The following is a 24,044-nucleotide window of genomic DNA, read 5'->3' as shown; positions in this document are numbered from 1 at the left end:
TCAGCGGCCGGACGGTCCACGGCGGCCGGCGGGGAGTCGCACCAGCCCCCCCCCCCCCCCCTCCTGAGCCTCCTTATTGCTTTTTTTATGAATTCAAATTGAACAAATGTGTGTGGATGCTCTATATTTGGCCTGTCCGACTGAGGGGGAGAATTTTGCATCAACAAAAAGAAATACCCGTCATTGACATCCACGGGCGGGCGGCACAAAAGCAGAAAAAACCCCGAGTCTTTCCCTTTTTTTTTTTTTCTTCTGCTGCAAACTTCTAACGGTCGACCCGCGAGCTAACCTGCTCCTAGCTGTATATATTCTACAACTACGCTAGGTGTTAAAAAAGAAAGCGGAATGTCCGCCTCGCTCACCCGTTTTCCCCTCTGGTGCGTGTCTCGGTTGAAGGTGGCTTAGAGGAGCCCTGCCCTGTCGCTGCTGCGGTTCGCTTTGGCTCCGCGCGTCGGCCTTCTCTCCCTCCGTTGCTCGGCGATAGCGCCAGCGGACATGATGCCGAGCAGACGCGTCAAGTCGGCGGGAGTGTTGCACGCGACTTCCGGGGGAAAGACTTTCAGAGTAAAAGAATCGGAGTGACCCCGATTCGTGAATGTGGGACGTGTCGAGCATATGGACAATTCATCATGTGGTGCACGGATTAAAGATGTGGTTCAGCATCCTTAAATCTGTAGGGAGGGATTTACTACTTAGAAAAACTGTGATGTAACAGATTGGAAAATACAATATGATGCTAATCACGTTTATTTATGCATAGAGTACACATACATGTGTTTTCACCTACTTATATATACATACTCGTTCTCTATGTATTTTTTTTACATACAATCGTTTAGCTTTGTTCACACCTTTCAAACAACCAAATTTCTTGAATGTGAAAACATACTTGGCCAATGAAGCTGATAACCATGTTGACCATTTCACTATACACTGTTGAAACCATGAAAATCAATTACGAAGATTCGCTAAGGAGATTTTACATCCTTGTAACTACAACTATGAAAATGAAAAAATAGATTGCTATGTAAAACATCAATAATTAAACAATTTATAAAAGAATGTTGACAAAACATTGTCCTAATGGCCGCATTGAAGATACTTATAATAGGTCAATTCTAACATAGTATCACTTATTTTTAAATATTCATCATAATAAAGGTGTGTGTCTTTATTATTGTTTTCGAAATAGTGGAAAAATGCTTTGGTATGTGGACTTAATATTTTCAAATTAATGTGTGTTACATTTTTAATAAAAAGAAAAATGCAAAAAACTAAATGTATTGTTGCCCTCAATCCTTGTGGTAGTCTAGCTCAGCTCTTGTAATAGTACATTGTTGTTGCCCAAAATATCCCTGTTGTTGTATCTAATAAGAAATTATGCAGTCATCATGAATCCAAAAATAGAAAGGCTAAAGCTTTTGCCTGATTTTGCCTGAAATTGAAGCTCAACTTTTGCATCTGTTTGTTTTTTCATTTAACATAGTGATGTGTGAAAACCCACGTGTGCAACTTATGGCAAAGAAAATATCCAACGAATGGCAAAATAGCTGACATCACCTTGCACAGACTGGACCAGAGGATTAGACACACGTTTGATCGAATTTGCATTCCTCTAAAAGAAAATTGACCTTTTAATTTGTAAAGCTGACATCATCATTTCCGGGGTGCAAGTTTACTTCGCTGTGTAACTTGACAGTTCATCCTGAGCAGCGCCTGCGTCTACACTTCCGACCATGGATGCTTCCAACGCGACCAGAAGCAGTCAGACAGAACCGGCCGTGCGGGCGGGTTTCCTGGACTCACTGGTCACGTTTCGGGGTGTTTTGTGACTTCATCCGGATCTGGGCTGCGCAGCTGGCGACGCTACGATAAACGAATAAAATAAATAAAGTGTTTCTGCTGCACGATGCGCGGCTAAAATGAATAAGGATGTTCTCCCGTAACCAAACAACTGCAGGATCGATTCGATTGAAAGAGGATGTTGCAAGAAGCATAGTAATACATTTATTGAACTCATTTAATATATCAAACGTGCATCACATTTTAAACGATGGTAGAAACAGATTTGCCTGGAAAGCTTAAAGCCCGTACACACTTTTAAAGAGGCGGAATAATTAATACACTCCGAGTTCACTAAAAGGTTTTGTTACATTTGCATACATCTGCAAACAATTATAATTAAACTTCTTATTTGCCACAAACAAATCTCTTAATTTTTTCCAGAAATTTTAATCGCATACCCAACAGAATAACATAAGAAAGCATTAGATAATAATTGCCATAAAAATTCAAAATGTAGAACGTCTGGCACGATGACGCGCTCTAGTGAGAGCACTCGATTTAATTATCTTGAGGTACCGACTAGCAGGGCGGAGCGTTTTGTTTGTTTTTTGAACCGCTGACCGTGTGGCTTTTTAATTTGTAATCTTAACTGTTGAAGGCGACCTCAACACAGTCCGTTGCTAATCCCGATCACCAACATTTGCCTTTGAGTCTGTTTTAATATCGATGGTGTCTGTATTGGCAGTTAATGGTATTTTAGTTTAAACTTTAAATTATATTTCCAAATCTAATCTAGGTGTATACTTTGTATATATATATATACAAAATGCTTTTCTGGACAGATTTTCTCGCTTGGGTTTTGAGTACATGACAATAATCGTCATCGCGGCACACGAGGTGTCACAAATCGAGCCCCCCCTCTCTGTCCGTTGGAGGAGGCGTGTTCAGTGGACCAGGAATGCCAGCGAATGGACGGACAACATGGACGATCAGCGCGACGTTCAAACCTCAAAGCGAAACGGGAGCTCCGGCTCGTTGTTGTCGGCCGGTTCCGCGGTGGCAATGGAGATTAAACGGAAGAAAATACGGGAGAGTACTTTGTTCCTGCAAACGGAGGTAACGGGTTACGATCTTACCGGTCAACGTTTCAGAGTGGTGGTCTGTGCCCTGACGTCATAATGACGTTTCCGTTGACGTTTGAGAGACCGACGTGATAATCAGCTGTCCTTTTTTTTTAAAACAGTTTACACCGCTTCAATAACACTCGATGGTCTGCGATCGAATAGCTTTTAAGTTACGTCGTGAATTCGCCGACGCCTCTTTCTCAACCACGCGCACACGCACGCTGGCTTTCAGTCATGCAACACGTGAGTTGATCCCGTTTAGAGTCACCTGGGTCCCTGAAACCAGAGCTGCGTGCTCTGCATTGTTGAATGCTGCGAAACGTGTGCAGGAGTAAATCTCCAACTAATATCATTGCAGTGTAAAAAGTCTTCTGAGGCACATTCTGCGGAACGTAAATGATGATGTCATTTGTTTGTGCATGTGACAGGTTTCAAGAAGCTGAAGGTGCATATTTTAGTTCGTAAAATGGAGAATGATGGTGTTTGCGTTCCTAAAACAACCGTGCGTGAACGGCTGGACTTCTCTTGACTGCTTATACCCCGTCAAGCCTAGCGTGTCTTGAAAAGGTGGTATCTTAAATGAAATGCATGTAATTAGATAAATTATTTTCACTGAACCCATCATTTCCCCTCACGCTCCGACACAAAAGTTGCTCTTCAGTGATGAAGATGGAAGTTCGCTTTTTTTCGCCAAAGGGAAACTTCACTTTAACTGCATTTTGGTCTCTGGTTGTATTGTGGTGCATTGTTGGATTGAACTGATACAATTCAAAAAGCCTCAAGCTGCTGGTTACTTGTGTGTGTGTGTTTGGACATGGATCATTGATTAGTCATATTAACCCCCCCCCCTATTTGTCTGTTCTGTGAGAGAAGAACACCAACATACAGGAAAAGCTCGACTTTGAGATGCGAATGCGCGAGGGTGCGTACAAGCTGCTGCTGGCCTGCAGTAAGAGAGAACAGGTTCTCAACGCCTCCAAGAACCTGCTGACCTGCAACGCCAGGATCAAGGGTTACCTCACGCAGCTGCAGAAGAAGAAGAAGCAGCAGGAGGAGCAGGGTGGGATTGCAGCGGCCATGAGGTGAGGAGTTTGGGGGCTTTCTGCGTGTCTGCTATTTTTTTATATTTTACAGTTGCACACTTGCGTTTGGTTGTGTTAAGATCTTTATTTATTATTATTATTTCAGATCTTCAGATCGAGATGATCGAGTGCCCTGTAAAGGGACAATTGCAATGTCTGGTAAGATTAATCTCATTCCAAAATAAGTCGACACTGGAGAGCGCCTTCAAAAACGCGCAATCAATCTCAATAGATTAGATTTGAATAGTTTCTACAATATAACGTATTGCCACCAAATGGATACAGAGCATTTTACAAGTTAACTTGTAAGTGTGCTTCTTTGTCAAATCCACTCTCCCCTCCCCTGGTTCTTAGGGCTGCGCATCCCTCTGATGTGGAGGGATTCCGCCTACTTTAACAACAGAGGCAGTAAGTGTGTCTCCGTTCGGCCTCGCGTTGTGTCGAACGCGCCGTGTGTTCACATCCCTCCCGTGTGCTTCTCAGGCTCCCGTCGCGTGGCGCTTTTCTGTCTGATGCAGATGGGCTCGGAGGTGTTCGCCACAGAAATGTCCGTGGTGGACAGATCGGTCACTGATATCTGCTTTGAAGGAGTCGCCGTCTTGTGAGTATTGCAAATCATAACGCGTACTTCAGCTTACCGTCTCCCAACGCTGGACGCATCGAGTCGGTTTAGTTTGCCTTTAATCGTTCTCTCGCGTGGCGCGTTAACTTTGCATCGTTTTATGCGCTGGTTTGAAACGCGTCTGTCCTCTTGCAGCAAAGAAGCGCTTCCCCAGTTTGAGCTCAGGGTGGAGTTGTGGAGCTGCGCGCTGGAGGAAGAGCTCACGTTGGTGAACACGCCAAAGAAACTGGCCAAGAAGCTCCGCTGCTCCTTTGGAAAGACGGCGGGGAAGAAGCTGTGCCCCCCGGTGGACAATCCCGACCCGGACACCTTCTTGCAGTACAACCCCATACCCATGTATGTATTGTGAGGGCCCCGTAAAACTCTTTGCAGACTCTCGGACTCTCGGAATAAAAATCGGTCAATGCGGGCTGCTTTAATGAACGCTAACCTCTGTACGTGTTTGCGTGTGTGTGTGTGTGTGTGTGTGTGTGTGTGTGCGTGTGCGTGTGCGTGTACCAGGGGAGCCAAGTACAACCTGCTGGCCCACACGTCTCTGTGTCTGCCCGAGGCTGAAGGCAGCTTTCAGTCTCACTCCCTGGTTGTCCTCCAAGACGGTAGGAACCTGCAGACATGTAATATCTGGGGGATGTAAAGGGATTGTGCTTTTAAATCCCTGGTTTGAATCTGTAGTTTTTTTTTAATGATTACAGTATTTTCACACCGTAAAAATAGAAGTCTAAAATCAAACAAAATAACCTCCTGATTAAAGTTCGCCTTGCCTTGCGTGAGCAATTAGATGGATAATAATGTGAGTGCTGAGGCCTTTTTTTTATTTCTTTCAATTCCAGGAGTAGACCTTTGGTATGACTTTGCACCGTGTGGTGTTTAGATCCGCTGTGCATATTAGGGGTTTATTGTTAAAGCTAACGTGTGAAACGAAAAGGATTTTAACCACGTGTTGTTGTTTTTTAACCTTTTTCACTCGATCGAAACGGTTCCTCTATCGTTTCATAAATCCTAGTACTTCATCAAGGTTTTTATTGCCTCCGTATTTCATCCACACAGCTGAGTGGTCCTCCTGGCTTCCACTCTATGGCAACCTCTGCTGCCGGCTGGTGGCCCAGCCTGCCTGCATGACGCAGACCATGACGACCGGCTACCTGAGCCAGAAGGTGCGTTTACTGCCGCTTTCATCGGCATTCGCTCGATAGCTGGTTCCCGGGTTAACGCTTTGCTCTTCTTATGGTCGTCTTCAGCTCAATGTCGAGGGGATGTACCGCTGCTGCAGCCTCTACTGTGCGCTGAGTTCTGGCCTTTTGTCCTGTTACTTCACCCCGGAAGAGATAGATGCTAAAGTGGAGCCCACTCTCCAAGTACCCGTCAACAGGGTAAGACGGAATCACCTTTCGACTTTTATAAATCACACAGTAACTCAAAAAAGTCACGGGGACTTTACTGTGTGAATGTATTTATTCGATGAATAATCTCTTAACATTTACAGAATGAAAATATATAATGAGAACGTATGAAATGCCACATTACTCACTGCGGTCCTGATCGCATCTTTTGGCATTTTACTGCGGAGAAGATTAGGTTTTTTTTGCAAAACTGGTGACGTACCGTTTGGTGCATATCTGGACGGGCAGCCTCACCTTCGGCTTGGTTGTTTCTGCAGGACACCCGCATCCGCGTGATGGAGAAAAAGTCAGCCGGCCAGAAATCCAGGAGTCTGTCCATCATCAACCCTTCACCAGAGGGCGCTGAGACCGTCGTCTTCACCACAGAGAGCAGCCAGGAGCTGGAGGACTGGTTGGACGCCCTCCGCCAGCACCTCTACGATCAAAGTGAGTGTGTTTCAGTGCAAACATACGGCAGAAGTGGGTGCTCAGAAAAAGCTTTGGTTACACACCGCCCGCGTTTACGGAGCCGTTCTATTTCCTAAAAAGGCCACGCAGTGGAGTGAATGCTCGCCAGTCTGTGTGGGCAAGAAAAGTCGCCGCACATGTGTTTAGGTAAACGTAGCGATAAAAGATAGTGTGACCTTTTATCTGTCTCTTTCGTGCCTCTCCTTGTTTACAACCAGGCCAGTGGCTGCAATGCTGCAACGGGCTAATGAAGATTGAGGTCGCTTCACCACGGAAACCATCACTCTTCCTCACCAAGCAGGCGGACTCTGTTTACAATGACCTCAGTGAGTAGAGTAATCGGAGCGAGTGGGTGAAGTGGCTGAGACGAGGTTGATCATTCGCTGACTTCAGGATTTTTATATCACATCTATTTATATACTGTTTACGTGACGCTCAAAACAAATGGGACACCTCATTGTAATACATTTATTGTATTAACCCTGCAGTAACCGTTTTTTAATTTGATTTAATAGATTTACATGGTGTAAATTTTCCAGCATTTGAATAAAACCACTAATCCAATTTAATTCGAGGAAAAAATGAATTTAACTGATCTTTTTGAGTTTGCTTTTCTTTTCTTTCTTTTTTGCGTGCAGGTATAAATTCACCCGGCAAATTTGAGAGCATCACAGACATCATACACAGCAAGATAGAGGAAACGGATGGCCGCTTTCTGATTGGTCACGAAGAGGAGTTGGAAGCGCCTAATTGGTCCTCCCTGTTTGAAGGGTCCCATTCAGTAGTAGTGCAGAAGGGTTTTCTGCCCCAGAGCAAAACCTCCACCCCTTGTTCAAGCCCCAACACCAGCTCTACATCTATCAGCAACAAGAAGCGCCGTGCGCCACCCCCGCCCGCCGACAGAGAGCCTCATGCTCCTCCCAGCCGCCCCGCAAGACCTCCGCCCCCCACCTCTCTCCATCATCCGCCTCCTCCCTCATACAAGGAGAAGGAGAACTCCGGCATTTGCACTTCACGCCCGGCCACAAGGTCCAAAACTGGCAGACCGTCTCTGGATGCCAAATTCTCCGCCATCATCCAGCAGCTCCAGCGGGGCAACGCTGGTGGGGCTGGAGCCCTCAGCCGGAAAAACGCCCCATTGGGCGTCCTCGATGTGCAACCACAGGGTCAGCCTCCCCTCCAGCAGCCCGAGTTCCAGAACCACAGCACCGAAGGTGAACATGCTTTCGTCAGACCGAGTCACGGCCCTGCACCTGTTCCTGCAGCGAGGAGCAAACTGAGGAAGTCCTTCAGAGAGAGGATGAACCTTTAAAGCCTTGTGACCTCGACCCTCAACAATAAGTAACCCTACTAATACCAATACCTACCCACTCATACCAATACCTGTTGACATTTTGGAGAAAGGCTTCATATTGCGATATGTCCCTCTCATCTGTACACTAAATATGAAACTGTGGCCCGAAGCGTTTAGCTTAGCTTAGCATAAAGACTGGAAAACGTCTAGCCTAGCTCCCTCCAAAGATAACTCTGCTTAGTTAGTTAGTTAGTTTAGGTTACGAATGTATTTGTAACCCAAATAGTGCAAAATTATACATTTTACATACATCATTTTACATCAGGTTGTATGCAACACTTGTTTGGGGGGGTGGATCTGATGGTTAGTCTTATGCTAACGATATGACGCCTAGCCAAGAACTCGTCTACTACATTATGCCGTGTAAGTCCACAACTACTTATTTTATGCTTTGGTTTCATAATGATAAATAAACAACATATAATGTATAGATTAGTGAGCTAGGCAGATTAAGTTTTGTTTTAACCTTTTAAACAGATTCAGGCTAGCTGGTTTCCCCCTTGCTCTCGATTTGTTATGCTAAGCTAACCATCTGTTGGCTCCGACCTCATCCCGCAGTGATGGATAAGAGTGATATTGTCTTCATCATCGTACTTTCCCAAATGTCGACCTATTTCTTAACCTTAAGGATGGGCTGTGTGACCTGGTCCCTTAAAATGTCAGTCCTGGCGACCACTAACCCCCGTCGACACCACCTATCACAATATCAATATTGTATCTCCATTCTCCGCTTAAGAAGTCTTTCAGCTGCAGCCAACCCGTAGATAAAATGAAACGCCGTACGTTAGCCTGAGCACTGCCCTCATCAATCCCACTAAAATAGAAAGGCTTATTTTTCAGCTCTGGAACATGGACGGAAGAAAGGGCCTTTGCTAAAGCACTCAAATTGGAATTGATCCATTGGCCGACCGAACGAGTCATTCCTTTTGGAACTATTGACTTATTCCACTCACTGTGACAACTTTATGACCACTATAGCTGATTTTAAGGGAACAGGATTTTAGGAGCAATTGCAAGCACTAATGTGACTTCACCATTTCTCAGGGGTCTTTATAATGGAGTGACCTTGGTTTTCAGTGGCTACATAGCATGTCCAGCATAATTTAACAGTGAAGGCTGTAAATGTCATGAACATAATCGAATGAATGAGTCCTTGGAGTGGCTAAAATAATGAATGCCCTTGTGTTTTGAACATATCCAATACTGCCAGCCACTAAAACATTTCAACCACTTAACAGTCACATGTCGAAGAATGGCCTTCATAATTACTCTCGGTGTACAAAACATTAGGTTTAGCTACTTTTGATGAAATTGGCTGATCAGATGAAGCAGTGGGGGGGGGGAAACTGCAACCCTTTTCTTTTTTCTTTCTTTATCTCACCCCATTAAAATTCAGTTTTATCAGCAGGGGGAGATTTAGTTTAACCTTTGAAAGAACCCGAGAATGGATTGCACAATAGGGGACGCTGCTCAATATTAGAAATGTTTTATATGCTCTGTGTATTACTAACACATTCGTCACTTTGATGTAGTACTTTAGATACCTGGAAAAACAAGAGGTGGACCGTGGGCGGTATGATAACCGCTAAAATCCCCACGGTAAATACATGTTTTATACTTCCTGTATCTTCCATCATAATCTCAACCATTTCCAGTTAGTGAGCATAGTAGAGAATAAGGCCATTGGATTGCTGGCCAATTTTCTGACAGTTATGGTGAAGGGTAACATTGTCGTAGTATTTAATGAGAACTGTGTATCCGGAGTGAAAGCAGCACATGATGCCCCTGAGGACATTATGCTTGATGGAAAGCATGTGATTTAAATGTACACTTGTTTGATTACTAAAAAAAGGACGGAACGTTCTGAGCCAGATTTACAATTTTTTTTATGTTTGTCTTTTTATATAACTTGTTAGTTAATCATTTTGTTTTTCATCTTGTTTTTGATTTAAAAGTTCTGTAATTTCCTTTAATAGTATACAACTGCCACTCATCTCAATTTGACTTTAGCATGTTATTTAGATTTGCTCATTCTCTGTATAGTGCGATGTAAAAAAAAAAAAAAAAAAGAGAAATGATTTAGGTTTCTTAAAAAGTGCAATGTAATCCTCACTCTTCACCTTTTATCTGGGAATTTTTTTTTATTGTTCTTTTATTGCTGATCTGCAATAAAACGGTCGACATTCTACCCTGGTGAGGTTTACGTTTTTTTTGCTGAGCTTGGAAGTATTACTGAATATTTTTCTTGGTAAAGGTTTACCAGGGGGTGGCAATAAAAGTCAAAGCATCGCTTTTATTACAGCTCAACACACATCCCATAGAGATGCACGCACTGGCACATTTCTCTACTGCAGCAAATACTGGAGAGGTTCCTCTGGCTTTGAGCCCAGAGGTAGCCTGTTGTGAAGATTAAGGCGGATGGAATCTCATAGCCAGATAATGGTATTACAATAATAAAACCCTATTCACACTGCATTTACTCGAGGGAAGAAATAGAACATCACATTGACGTTAGTACACTGGCATTAAATATCAGTTTATTCAGCCGTTGATTTTTACCTTCCCGTTCAGTTAAAGAACACAACTGAGGAAACATGAATAGATAGTAAAATATTTTAATTAAATATACAGGAGGTCATATCATAAAAAATGTCTTTATTTTTTTGTCTTGCTCGCCAGCTGGGTGATTGGTAAACAGATGGCTACTGTATCAAAAACACTTTCTGGATGCACATAAATGGAAACAATGTGAAAAAAAAGTGAAATGACAGGAAATAAAAAATAGTATCCTAATCCTTAAATTGTAGTGTTTGTTTAAATCTAACATGATTACCGTGACCTTGAAACAGCGCAAACAAGGACACAGCTAGATTGTATAACGGACTTTTATACTGTTTTTGTACTATTTACAGATTATAACAGTTTATATGATGATAACCACGCGGTGCTATCTACAGTGCTATTTACACAGAAAATAAGACAAGAGAGATAAGCGTTGTCATGAGGTGATCCCGTATGAATGTTCTGTACAGGAGTCCGCACTAATGCCACTTTCACCTACACACAGCAATGTACAGTCATTTATCAGAAATGAACGTCGTTATCTAAGTATTCAGTTAAACTTTACACATAGACGCTTACAGCTTCTTCTTTTGAAAAACCAGACGTGTTCGACTGTGTATTTCGGCTTTCCCGGATTGCAATTATAGTGGTTGTAAAAGCCAAAGCAGCTGTTGTTTCACCTCGGGCCATGGAACATGGCCGGCATATTTTATGGAGTCTGGTATCTTTTCATCACTTCTGAAAAACACCTAAAGCACACATGCCCTGCGGATGACAGACACCAGACCTGTGTCAATAGCAGCAAATATTTTCAGTTTTTCTATAATTGACTGTCTGACACAGTTAAGGAAAATAGTCATTAAGCACAAACACTAACCATAAGGTTAAAGCACAACTGCTTCTATTTAAGAAATAACTACATTTCGTATCAAGTCTGGTGTCTGAAAGCCAAGTGTTCCATATGATTGTATGAGTGTGTGCGCTGCATTTCAGCAAAGAGTGACTGTAATATCGATATTTCTACCCTGCTACAGAAGATAAACCTTAACAACTGTAGTGCTAACTCTAATCAGAGACTGCGAAAGGCACAGATACTTGCAAAGCAATAATATCCTAAGTGACAACATTCCTATCAAATTATACAGTGAGTCTTTTCACTAAATAAGAGCTTTTCAAGTCAAGAACGAAAGGATGAAATGCTGATTTCTTGTGGTGAGCATTCCGCAGCAGACGGCTGCTTCATTATGCTGGTCCGACAAACACAAGCTGCTACAGTCGACTCATCACAACGGACTTTACGATCAAACAGGCTTTCAATTCTGAGAGTAAAAATGACAACGGCTGCTCGTTTGCTGGCAAAAAAAAGAAAACATTCGGGAATTGCCATCAGATTGAACATGACAAGTGCTTGTGTTGTCTGATCTGGACTGACATACATAACGAACAAAAACCTGAACCGACTCTCCAGTACATATGTTAAACACAGCACTTCTGAATGTTGTGACACGACTCTGTTCAGCGCCGCATTGTTGAAGTCTGTGCCGAGGAGTCCAGGTGGGTTTACTGCAGCAAGCCGGAATCAGCTTTCAGGGACGTGTAAACGCTGCCAAAAGTGTGATAATGCACTAAACAGCTCTTAAACATTGTTTGCGAGGCGAACGCACCTCTGGTTGTACAAAGAATTGAATGTACGCTGTCATGTTAGTTGTTAGTGTTCTTAAGCAGTTTAGCCCTCAGATGCGGTAAACAAATGGCTTTTTCTCAGTCGCCCTGCGCTTTTCACACAACCTGACTCAAACTGATTTGTGAGCACATTCACACCAGCATTGTGCAAATGAGGATACAACGGGCGCGACAAAAAGATACAGTAAGTGGTGATACAAACAGAGAACAGTGCAACGTATATAAACAAATGCAAACAAACCAATAAAAAAAAGAGAATGGAATTTTTTCAGTCTGAACGATGCGTTCATCAGTCCGCGATAAGTTTTATAATCAGTGTTTATTTTCGATCCCCGAGCGAGAGAGACAGAAGAGACGAGCCGAACAAGTTTGTGGAGGAGGAAGAAGGAGGAGGGTGACGTGGATCACCCTCTCACAGTCTGGTGCTGGGGTGTACCGAGGACAGCTGAGGTGGCGGGAGGGTGGAGAGAGGGTAAAGGTGCAGCAGGTCCCCGTATAGCGCCGTCCCGCCCGGGTGCCTGTAGAAGTGGTGCGGGCTGGGGCTGGCGGCCAGCAGCTGCCGGTGAAGCATCATGGAGTGGAAGGCCAGCGGCGGCATGAGCGGAGACACCGCCGACTGGCTCTTCAGGTACTGCAGGCCGGGGTGCTGCTGCAGCCCGTCCCCCGGGGAGACCAGGCTGCCGGGCGGGTACATGGCGGTGTAGAGGTGTGGAGGGTAGGCGGCCGGGTGGCCCTCGGGCAGCCGGTTGTTGAGGTGAACGCCGTGGGCCGGCTCAGCCGGTTTGAGCTCCTCCGGGTCGCCGCGTCGGATCGAGCCGGCGGGGTGGACCGGCGTCACCACGCGCACCTTCCTCTCCGGGGCGTCCTCGCCATCGGGTCCCAGGAGGCTCCGCTTACCGGGTCGAGCGGGGCTCGCGTGGGACGAGTCGCTTGGTGCTTTCGGGCTGGGGAACGGCTGCGATGACTCTGCTGGGTTCTGTTTGGGGGGAGAGATTGTCATGGGAGGAACTCTGCACGCCTTAGGGTGGGAGTCCAAACCCTGGTGCATGATGGGATAAGGGAGACTGCAGAAAGAGGGCTTCGAGAAGGAGGACCCCCTCTGGGAGAGAGGTTTGGACATTGTAAAGTCTCTGGGCTCGTCGTCCACCTCCCTCCTCTCTACGCGTGTTTGAGTCCTGTCACCGTAGTGAGATCGGTAGGCCAAGCCCTCCTGCTGCAGGCCGCCACAGACGAAGCCGCCCTCGTGGTCTCTGACGTAGCGCTCCCGGCGATCTCCGTTGGGGAAGCCGACCATCCTCTCCTGGCTCAGGCAGCTCTCGGTTTGCCTGTACAGACTGTGGAGGTGAGGCGAGGAGTAGCAGTCGCCTGTGTAGCTCCGCGCCTGAGAACCTGGGCCCTGGAGCAGCGTCTCCCCGGCGTTCTCCATGCCGTCCTGGGCATGGGCCTGCGGGAGATAAGGCTGCCACGGCGGGTTGACTTGAGGCTGGAGGTGACGGCTGATCCGGCAGCCGTACGTTTCGGAGAGCTCCGCGGCGACGCTCCTCTCCGAGGGGCCGCCGGCGGCTTGTTGGTGAGGCTTGCTGCTCTGCGCGTGCTGGATGACCGATGGCCTGAATATGGGCGCCACCTCCGGGGTAATGTCTGACGCGCCGCCGTGCCTCTGTCCTGCCACCTCCTCGTCACCCTTTCGGTTCTCCCTTTCGGGTGCTGATATGACCGGGAGAGAGGAAGTCGCCGTGGCGTGTGGCGGCTGAAGGGAAGGCGACGTGAAGGAGAAAGGGTTGGACTCACACACCTGGGAGAGGAGCTTCTTTTTGGCTAAAGGAGACATGACCCCCTGGCTGGATTTGCAGTAGGCGGCCGTCTGCGTGGGGTTCTGGGTGGACTCCTTCTTAATGGCCACGTAGTCTTCTTTCTCTGGAAAGGAATCCGTGCTCAAGTCCACGCACTGTGTGTCCGTCTGCTTGCACATGGGCAACACTTTCCCCACCCTCCCACCATGACTCTCTATGGAGTCTTTGACCCTGGAGGAGGGCTCGGGCAGAGCGACGTGTCCAGGAGGTCTGTTCTGATCCCAACGGTGAGGCAGGTAAGGGATTTTAGGAATGAAATGCGCTTCGGTTTGCTGTTCACAGGAGAGTTTCCCTTGGAGGGCCTCGCTGATTTGCCTCCACTCAGGCCGGGGGCCGTGTGGCCCCGCGTGGAGGGAACGGGCCGCATTTGGGGCTCTGCAGTCCGGCTCTTTGAGGCAGAGCGAAGATGGCGGCTCCGCTGCGAACGACTCCTCCTTCTTTAGGGTAACGTGTAACTCTTCCTCCTCTATTACAATGGGTTCTTCTCTCAGAGGTCCCTCCTGTTTTATGGTCGCCGGCGGCTCACCGCTCTCCTCTTTCTCACTGGACTCCTGCATGCAGAAAAAATTACGGCTGTTACAATTCGAAAGAGGACATGAATTCCGGACAGAAGGTGAGGCATGGATGAGAAAGCACAGGGAGTTTAAAGGTAAACGGAATTCAGAGCGAGGTGAAATCCTGATGAGAAGTCTGTGACTGACCTGTGATTGTTCTTGCTCCTTTGCTGCCTCCCCTCTGTCCTTTTTACTCCCCAGCTTGGGGTTGTTGCAGCCTTTGAATTTCTTGGCCCCCACTCCTTTGGCTTTGGCTCCCGAAGCCTTCTCGGGGCCGCCCTCCTGCTTCTTGGCTTTGACCAAGGGGAGGGGCTTGTCATGCTCGCCCTTAACGTGCCGCTCATAGGGGAGGAGGAGCCTAAGGGGGAGAATGCGGGGCAAAGAAATGCAGATGAGTTTGTGGTGTGATCACGTCCGGCTTCAAAAGGCACAAATACTAATCCGGTTTTTCATCAACAGAAAGGCGTCATTGAACAAAATACACAAGACTGTAAAAACACCGTAACGTGGGAAAGGTGAGGCGTTTTAGAAGAATACGTTCTAAAATAAACAACACAAGTATTATGTTTTGTTGATATATAAAACCAGAACGAGGTGCAGCTTTGCCACGGGCACGCAGAGTATCAAATACCTTGCTTTAAAACCTCCTTGTTTTAATACATGGCAAGCATTAACAATCCTGCTGTAATTAATCTAGTTGGGGGAAATCCAGGTTCAGATGGGTGCCAGATTGTGTGTTTGTGTGTGTGTGTGTGTGTGTGTGAGTGTGAGTGTGTGTGTGTGTGTGTGAGAGAGAGAATGAGTCACCACTTCTCTCCTGCTGGGACACATCACATTTGATATTAGTTAATCCTTGACAGAGAGAGTATGTGTGTGTTGTGTTTGCGGGTGTGTAAAGTGAATGTGTTGGGAGGGAAAATGCCTGGATGAATTCCAATTTAAAACTTTAAAAGAAATCTTACATATCACATCATTTAAAATTATATATATACAATGGATTCATCGCAAAAGACCTTTAAGTAGCTACAGTGATAAAATATTTCAAATGGCCAAAGTATGCTCACTGTGTCATGATTAAATGCAGAATAGCTGCTTTAATCGAACTTGATTAAGTACATGCTAAGTTTTTTTGACCTCTGTTGTTTCTCTTGAACACTTATAAAGTTAATTTCCTGCAGTTATAACTATCGGGAACATTAAGATCTGGATAGCCTAACAATACCCATGTGTAAAATAATGACATGAAGAAACCGGCGAGGGAAACTCTTAGACTTTTATTGCTCAGAAAAAGAGAATGGAACTTGGCACTAGACCAGAAATAACAAACGTTGTGGAAGAGGAAACCAAGACAACGGAAAAACTACAAGACTTCAATAAGCTCCTCTGAAAATCTCTGCAGCCCCTCAGTCAGGATTTTTACAATAAGCCATGAAAGACAGAAACGTGACTTTCTCAGTCATGAGAAAAATAAGGTATTCTCGTGTAACGACAAGAGACGGTTGCACTATTCCTTTTAAGGGACATGGCGGTAAAACAAACAATGAATCAAGAGCCGGTTCGCCTCCTCTTCAAAAGGAAGAAGAAGAAAAAAGCCTCAGAGAGTTCAAGAGGCTCAGTGGGATTTTTTGTTATTCTTCCTCTGAACAAAAGTGCTGGCAGGGAGAGCGGTGAAACTACATTTCATACAGCTGGTCTGGCACCAGGCCCCAGGCCAAGAAAGGAAATGTACTATTAAATGTGACTTATTGGAAAGACGGAGAGCAAAGGGGTTATGAAAGAAAAGAAGGGAGGGAAAGAGAGCAAAAGAAAAGAGAAACAAGGGGAGTGAAAGAGGGAATAATGACATGTTAATGTGGAGCAAAAATGATTCTGAATGAAGGAACGAAAGATCCTGGAGAGACAAAACATGAGATCTTTATACAGCGCTGGTAATTCATTACAAATACCAAAGGGGTTCTCAGGCTGTCTATAATTAGCCAGTGTTTCTCAGAGAAGGTAGGCAGATTAAATGCTTCAAAGCTGTGTATTCAATTTCTCCAGGCTGGTGAATTAGTGTTCATCGTGTGCAAAATGTGCAGCTGTTCTTGCGATCAAAAGGCTATAAGAGCGGCAAATATTTACATATATGTTCACATGTACAGTATATCAGGGTGCGCTGTTGACTATCACGATGATCTGTGGGAAAGAGACGGCCGCCTTGGCCCGGGTCAACTTTATGGAATGTCAATATGGGGTGGGGGTGGGGTGTCACGGACCCAGATAATGTAAGAGCTGAGCCCGGGAAATTACGGCAGCCCTAAATAGTTCCAAATGGAAAAGCCAAGAAACTGAAAATCAGTCCCAGGAAGTCCCCTGCATCAGAATAATTTGCTCTGTTTTGCTTGATAATTGTAGGATGATTCACCAAAACTACAGCCTAATTATTTCTTTCAGTAAGACTTTCAATTCCAACACATACATCTTTTACAGGTTTATGTAAATTTACTTATGTGGCTGAATAAGCAAATAGGGTTTAAGCTACAGGGGCACTTTTCACCGCAATGTTAAACAAGGAAGTGCAACATCATAATAAAGCTCTCAGTGTGAAACGGAGTCATTTTGTGAAGTGTATATATAACTTAGTCATGATAATGTTATATTGCACTCAAAATACAATACCCCTCATATAAGTAGCAATTTCCTCCAAGGAAGGGAAAGGCTTGAGCTTGGCAGCCGCCGCATTAGTTGAAAGGCATCCAGGTGTAGTTCGTAGTTTTAGCCACCAGGGGGCTGTGTGCTTCACTCACAGAATCCAGGGAGGAATTTCATTAAAGCAGGAGGGGCAACATTTTTATGAGGTCAATAAATACTTAACTTCCTCTCAAGCCAATTCATCACTCGGCTTTTGTTTAAGCAGCCATTTTACATGTTGATAACAAGCAAGTAAAATATGCAGCGAAGAGATTAAACATTGAGTAGTCACAGATTGACGATCTAATTAAGTTTTATATATGTATGCAGTATATGCATATATAAATATATATACATTAAAGAAATATCTAATAAACTTCACATACGATTAGATGCATATAAGCATATATATATATATATATATATATATATATATATATACATACATATATGCATACATATATATATATATATATATATTTATATACACATATATGCATACATATATATATATATATATAATGATATAATGTACTGTATTCCACTCTAAAGCACGACTTCAAACCACAACTGTCAGCTAAGCATGTCTGTGCCTTTGAAATAATGGATTGCACACAAAGCACCTCCCCCCCCAAAAAACACAACTTGGCAAAAACAAGGTGACTTTACCAGCAATGTGCTGCTCTCATCTGAGTTTTGTGTTACAGGAACAAGCAGAATCCAAGAAATGCCTAAGTCACCAAATAAAGAGGGGAAAACGCCTGCGGGCTGTTCCATTTCAACAGTTTCCCTCCCATCCGTGCTGAAATTAATTTTAACTGCTGTTGTGTTAAGATCACAAGAGCTGCTCCACGCGTAAAAAAACAAAAAGGAAAAAAAAGGAAAACACACTATTTAAAGAGCTGGTGGACATGCCCTGGGAGGCAGCAGAAACATTTGAAAATAGAATAAAATAAAAAGGATAAAATCAAATCTGTATATCTAAACGCGATGATTAAACATCATGGCAGCAGTGAGAAAGCAATAACTGTGGTGGAGAGAGAGAGAGAAAGACAAGACGCCTGCAGAGGGATAAACAGACATTGTAGCCGGTCCTTCTGCTTTGGATTCATGCCTCAAAGCCCCTCTTTTGTCTCGAAGCCAAACCACTTGAGGTGACCCCCATTCATGCAGTTAAAACAGGAGGGCAGCGCAGGAATGTATGAAAAACTTAAGTCCTTTGTCAAGTCTGAAAATACCAGATTTAAAATGACCTCTACTGTTCCCCCGGGGTTCGCTCTCATTAGCTGCTCCTGCAGCTCGTGGTAAATGCTCGCCATAGCAGGTGTGAGCAAAGAGTTCTAAACTGTTTAAAACAAATGTGTGCTACTCTGCATAAAAAGACACACTCAAGTGTTCATTTCCCAAAATACACAGCATATGTTCCCTTCTCGCTGCCCTAAAGTGAACGGAAATCTCTGCAAGACTGTCATTAATTTAATTTGCTACGCTGAACTAGTTATTAATCTCAGTAGACTTGAATAGATTCTCATACAGTCGATCGCCTGTCACACGTCAGTGGCGTAATTTGTGATTTCTCGTTGCCACTAGGGAGAGAAACCTTGGACCTTTTCATTGAATACATAAAGAAATCACCCAGTATTGTGATTTGTTAGATCGCTACGGGAATAAAAGAAAGAAGAGGTTGTTGTTGTTTTTTTATCACTGAATGCCCAATGAAGCGTTTTGTCTTCTGGAAACCATCTAGCTCTCAGTGGTTAAAATAGCCGCCTGCTATTTTAGTGTAAAGAACACGCAGCTCTTTGGCTGCAATCCCGCTGAATCTCACATCCACGTTCAGTCGGAGAGTCCTGCATATGCGAGGAATTTGGCCGGGCTTTTGATGCGGACAACATGTTGAGACATTGTTTATAGCGTTAAGGAATGCTGACAGACAATATGCAACCATGTTCTCACATTGCAACTTCTCTGTCTGTTCTCTGCACTGTGTTTCCTAATATTGAATCATTTTTGGCCCGTTCATTCGAATCAGTCAATGCTTCTGTCTCTCTTTTCTCTCCCCCGGGTTTCTCTGGGGAATAAAGGGAGGACGTGAAGGTGATACTCCCTCCCCGCGACCTCTTATTGTAATCCCACTGCTTTAGAACAAGACACCGGAGTAAATCAGATCTGTGTTTGCGCTACAGTGTTAGAGAGGCAAAGCTAAAGCCTAATGCGCCACGTTTTATGTATCTGCAATACAGCAAGGACAATGCAGTCAGATGCTGACGAGCGCAGGATACTGAGCACCTCCTCTCCTCTTTCTCTAACCAATATCTTAACTCTATTGTAATTCCCAGTGTGAAGACCCGCTCAAGGTTTCCTTGTAATTATGAACAACGTATGTATTTTCGTAGCTGGAGAGCAGCTGCAGTGAATGCAGAGGAACGTCGATACCAGGAGGAATGAATGAAGGGTGAATCAATAAAACAACTAGTCGGGTAAAATTGGAACAGGCGTGCGTCGGTCTTAAAAGAGAACACATCTGTATTTGAGCGGCAGAATATTCCGTAGGCCTTAGACTGCATGTACAGTACATCTGGCACACATCTATCACTTGGGAGATGAAATGATCGAATCCAAAAACTCCTCATGTGCGCTCTCTGCCTTCTCCCAAAAAGAGTTTTTAAATAGCAAATTATTCTAAATTGCTTCTCTGTTGCCATGGATACCCCCCCCCCCCTCCAATATCCCCCAATACCAACCCTGTTGTGCAATTACATTAGAGTGCCAAGGCATGGTGAGGTATTAAAAATGTGTAACAGGCAGAAATGAAGAGAGATAGTGAAATGCGATGTTTCTGTAACCAGAGATCACGTAGGAAACCAGGAAGATTAAATATGTAGGAGCTGTTAAAAGGCGCTGACCTGTATAATGAAAGAAACAGCATGAAGTGCAAAGCGGGGAGTGAGGGAGAGAAACAGAGAGAAAATGGCACAGCACAGAAGCAAAAGGCAGTCTATTTCAAGGTTATTGATGCCATCTTTTTCATGACCTCATTTTTAATTCAGAGCGCTGGTCCCTGACAGCTAATCTCGGGAAACGGTTTAAATAAATATCATTAAAGCTTTCCCGTAGTCTCAGCGGCAGACCTTGGCTTGGACATTTTTGCATTGATTTTTCCCCGCACACTAATGAACGGAGCACAGCGACAAAAAAAAGAAGAGTAACTTTGAAAATTACAATTAGCTGAGGTTATCTTCTGTTCAATTTCAGCCGTGTAACTCCATTACCAACTGCTCCTGGACAGCATAAATATAGTGATTATGCCCCTGGCTCCGTCTTTTACAATAACATCTCCTAGGAAACCATTTCATTTGATTTTACCATTAGAGCTGTAAAGGGATAATGTGTATAATTTAAAATGAGAGCAGAATGCTTGTGGATATCCACAGTCTTTAACCCAAATAATGCCAAGACAGCCACTTAATCTAAGGCAATTGTGTCCTGAGGTATAGTTCCCTTTCTTCCCACTCGCGTCATACTTCACATTTCCTGCTCTACTGTACTTTGGAGACACATCAGAAGCGATCCTTCGGAGAGGAGAAGAAAAACACGCGTGTTGTTCCAGTTTACGCACCGTACATTCGTCCCTGTGAATTATATTTCTGTAGCACATTGACTAATGATTAAAGGTGGAAACAAAGACGCCTCTGGGGAACAAACGCACACTTCAGCGAGCCCACAAACAGCCTCATTCATCATGCAGAGAGAATGGCCGTGTTTGCTGAGTTAATACAATGAAGCTAATTGCCCTCCAAGCAGCGCGAACACCAAGGCTCAGCTAAAATGATTCCCCTGAATGGAAACTTGCTCAGGTTCAGCTGATCTCTCTCTCTCTCTCTCTCTCTCTCTCACACACATGCCCCATCTCCTCCACCCCTCCCTCTCACACCTTCTCCCCCTGTCAGCCTGATATTCACCGCAGTGTGTGGATATTATTGCTTTGTATTGATTCAGCGTTATTTTCTCTCGGTGGCTGGAGAAGGAAAGGCCGGCGCAGCAGCAGTCACACCTCAGCGCCTCCCGCTCCGGCTTCGTCCTGCAGCCGCCCGGCTTCCCCCGTTTGCGCCCTTAAAAAACGGGTGAACAGCATGGCTCTCCACATCTGGCTTCAAAAGTCGTTCGTTGGCAGAGGCGCATCGTACCGGCGTCCCCACAAAAATTTGACCAGCATCATCTCCGTCACTTAAACGTCACAGCTATTATGGGTATAAATATAAGATATACCTGCTGGAGGCAGTGGGGAGGAACTAAGAATGCTGTGTAAACACTGGATTCACCCTCAGTCCAAACATTTAGAGGCACAGTGTCAACCTGTGTACAAATCCCACACACCGAACAACACCCTCTCACACATATGCTTTCACAAATTTCCTGGAAAAACCTCTCCGCTCGCCACTGCCAGGGCTTTCAAATTCGCTTACAGCGTGCAATCTTGACACAATATCAAACTGCCCGACTCCCTCATATGGTACGGCTGGCACATTGCTGCGTTACTGACAGGTGTGTGTGTGTGTGTGTGTGTGTCTGCCGGAGCTGTGCTGATGCATGAGTCTGCAGCAGCCAGAAGGATGTGGAGAGGGTCGCCGGCCCGGAGGAACGACCTGCCTCATGAGCGACTGGTTATCTCTTGCTGGGAAGATTGTGTTTGCCATTTGTTTAACCTTGAGAAAGTGGGCGTGCGTGCATGTTTGTGTGTGCGCGGGAGTGCGAGTGTGTGCAGGCAGCCCTGAATAATACCCTCACAGCTCCCTCAGGATCCTATTCATACGCTTGCTTTGGTTTGGTAATACCATCCGAGTGATTATAATGTGGAAAATTCAAACTGCTGCAGTATCTGACTGAATGATTAGTGGAATACATTAAATTGGTGTTTTCATTTGATCTTGCAGCTCCGTTTGCCAGCAATGCATGTTTGGTGGAGAGGCTAGTTACTTTTTATACGTGCATCCATGTAGGTCACTTAATAATTCAAAACTTTGCAGTCATTTTGAGCTTTTAAATCCTCTTTAGCCTGCTTGTACAGCACCATGGGTGGAGTTTACTGCATAATTGGTTCCACAGTGCCACACAACTAATCAATTAATCCTTAGAAAAAGAACTGAATCGCATCTCATCAGGAATTGATTCAGGCCCATGAGGAAAGCATTTCTTAATCCTATTAGAACTGCATGCCCCAACAGTGAGAGACTATTCTTCACAAATGTGTAAGTGCATTGACTTCCACTGAATGAGACCAATTCTTCTGCAGTGCCCTGATGTTATGAATAAAGCATTGTGAAATTATATCTGATGCAGCTGTGGGAGAGTTTACTCATTTCAGGCTCTGCAAACTGTTCCATGTGTGCATGCATAATGTGTCATATAAAAACTGACGAACGCGATAACTCACCTCTCGTAGTGTCTCCGTGTACACGTGGCGGCACTTGTGCTGCTTGGGTTCCCGCCCAATTCATCGTATACATGCTTCCACTGCCTGCGGACCGTGATCTGGAGGGATGGTTGAGAGGGAAAAGGCGTTAAGACAAAGAGCAAAAAAAAAAGAAGAATGAGAGACAGAGAGATGAGTGCAGATCGAGGAAAAGAAAGAATCGGAAAAAGGAAAGTGAAAACAAAGAGAAGAACACTAGTGGTTGAGATCATTTGGAGGTCTGGGGGAGTTACTGAGTCATGATATTCCAGTTATTGAATCCTCAACACTCAATTCTCTAACATAATAAGCTCAGTTAACATCATGCAGTCAGTTGTTCCTGTTATAACCTCTTATCCCGTAATATAGATGACGAGCTACAACACAAAACACAAAACTCCGAGCTGCCACAGAGCCAACGAAGCCCGGACATAAAAAACGTGAGATAATCAGCTGCAGATACGAGGGTTTAAAAGGATACGAGCCACAATTATATGAGCTGGATCCTGTTTATAGTCTGGTCTGGCTGTCTGTTTCGATGACATTAAACCAGGGAGCTAATGAAGAAAAAGGCACGAGCAACACACTTGCCAACTCGAGATCAAACATTGACTTCACTTTGGAAACACGTCGCCCATGAATGAAAGAATAAACGGCAGGTGGGGCGGCCGAGTTAAAAGCCTGCGCCTCATACATACTCGTATGTGCATTTCACTTCATCCCCAACATGGGAAGAGATGAGCGATTTGACCAATTTCCTTCTGACCAGGGCAGAGTAAGTGAGAGAGGGGAAGGGAGTGTGTGTGTGTGGGGGTGGGGGGGGGGGGGGGGGGGGGGGGGGGTAATAAACACACAGAGGCAGGGAGAAGGCAAACAGAAAGAGGCGGAGATGGAAGATAGAAGGGGGGTCAACGACAGGGAGGGAAAATGTCCCCACACATGTGAATACTTACTAACTCATATCCTCCTAGTTTCTGAGCAGCTTGAAACATGGTCCAAAGGTTGACTGTGGGAGACAGAAGACACAGCAGTCAGAAAGGGAGCTGAAAGACATGACGTCACACACAGTCATCACACCGGAGACAGTATTTAGATCACCATACCAACATAATATTATGTAGAGCGAAATTCATGGTCGGTAATAAGGACAATATCTCCTTTCCAAACGCAGCTAAATAGAGTTACATACTATATATCATACACAAATATCAAAGTGTTGTACTTTAACAGGACAGACCGATATATAGATAGCGGGACAGAAAGATCGACAAAGGCTGAAGGATAACACATAATATCATTCTCCCATTTTCCCACAGTCACTGCTCTTCAGCTGAAAGGATGCCAATGAATATTGAGCACTACGCCGCTATGTGACAAAATAGAGAATATGCTTCATCCCGACCAAGAGATTTGTTAACCCTCAGACGCCTGCAGGTATGAATGAGAACCATTACCA

General features: G+C 44.8%; 3 protein-coding genes across 13 annotated transcripts in view; 1 reads left to right on the top strand and 2 right to left on the bottom strand.

Moving 5' to 3' along the window:
* cep170aa (centrosomal protein 170Aa) overlaps nucleotides 1–1,039 on the bottom strand; it is a 32,393-nt gene extending 31,354 nt beyond the window's left edge. For 10 of the 11 annotated variants that reach the window (XM_040178714.2, XM_040178718.2, XM_040178716.2 and 7 more), the window contains exon 1: nucleotides 363–543. The gene's annotated coding sequence lies outside the window, so the exon portion shown is untranslated. Of the gene's footprint in view, nucleotides 1–362 lie in introns of all 11 variants that reach the window. The other variant, XM_078104978.1, reaches the window with a different exon arrangement.
* Nucleotides 1,040–1,699: 660 nt separating this feature from the next.
* Nucleotides 1,700–10,002, top strand: rtkn2 (rhotekin 2). Its single transcript, XM_040178725.2, has 12 exons — nucleotides 1,700–2,901; nucleotides 3,783–3,991; nucleotides 4,098–4,150; nucleotides 4,346–4,399; nucleotides 4,475–4,592; nucleotides 4,749–4,949; nucleotides 5,115–5,209; nucleotides 5,661–5,767; nucleotides 5,852–5,983; nucleotides 6,271–6,439; nucleotides 6,679–6,786; nucleotides 7,099–10,002. Exons 1-12 carry the CDS (start codon nucleotides 2,653–2,655, stop codon nucleotides 7,770–7,772), a joined length of 2,169 nt encoding a protein of 722 aa, XP_040034659.2. The 5' UTR covers nucleotides 1,700–2,652; the 3' UTR covers nucleotides 7,773–10,002.
* Nucleotides 10,003–10,413: 411 nt separating this feature from the next.
* Nucleotides 10,414–24,044, bottom strand: part of arid5b (AT-rich interaction domain 5B) — a 63,706-nt gene continuing 50,075 nt past the window's right edge. Inside the window, exons 7-10 of the mRNA XM_040178722.2 lie at nucleotides 23,542–23,594; nucleotides 22,571–22,668; nucleotides 14,614–14,824; nucleotides 10,414–14,463 (exon numbers count right to left, since the gene is read on the bottom strand). Of these exons, the coding sequence (XP_040034656.2) occupies nucleotides 12,472–14,463; nucleotides 14,614–14,824; nucleotides 22,571–22,668; nucleotides 23,542–23,594 (2,354 nt within the window). The 3' untranslated portion in view covers nucleotides 10,414–12,471. The remainder of the gene's footprint in view (nucleotides 14,464–14,613; nucleotides 14,825–22,570; nucleotides 22,669–23,541; nucleotides 23,595–24,044) is intronic.

The sequence above is a fragment of the Gasterosteus aculeatus genome, chromosome 6 (genome assembly GCF_964276395.1).
Source record: "Gasterosteus aculeatus chromosome 6, fGasAcu3.hap1.1, whole genome shotgun sequence".
Taxonomy (NCBI): domain Eukaryota; kingdom Metazoa; phylum Chordata; class Actinopteri; order Perciformes; family Gasterosteidae; genus Gasterosteus; species Gasterosteus aculeatus.
This window is presented reverse-complemented; position numbering and strand designations above follow the sequence as displayed.

What these genes read in the sequence shown, in the direction of transcription:
- rtkn2 (XM_040178725.2), top strand. Translation starts at nt 2,653, where the DNA reads ATGACAATAATCGTCATCGCGGCACACGAGGTGTCACAAATCGAGCCC. An exon ending in CTACTTTAACAACAGAGGCA is followed by an intron (nt 4,400 to 4,474) that starts GTAAGTGTGTCT and finishes TGTGCTTCTCAG; the next exon opens with GCTCCCGTCGCGTGGCGCTT. An exon ending in CCGGCTACCTGAGCCAGAAG is followed by an intron (nt 5,768 to 5,851) that starts GTGCGTTTACTG and finishes GGTCGTCTTCAG; the next exon opens with CTCAATGTCGAGGGGATGTA.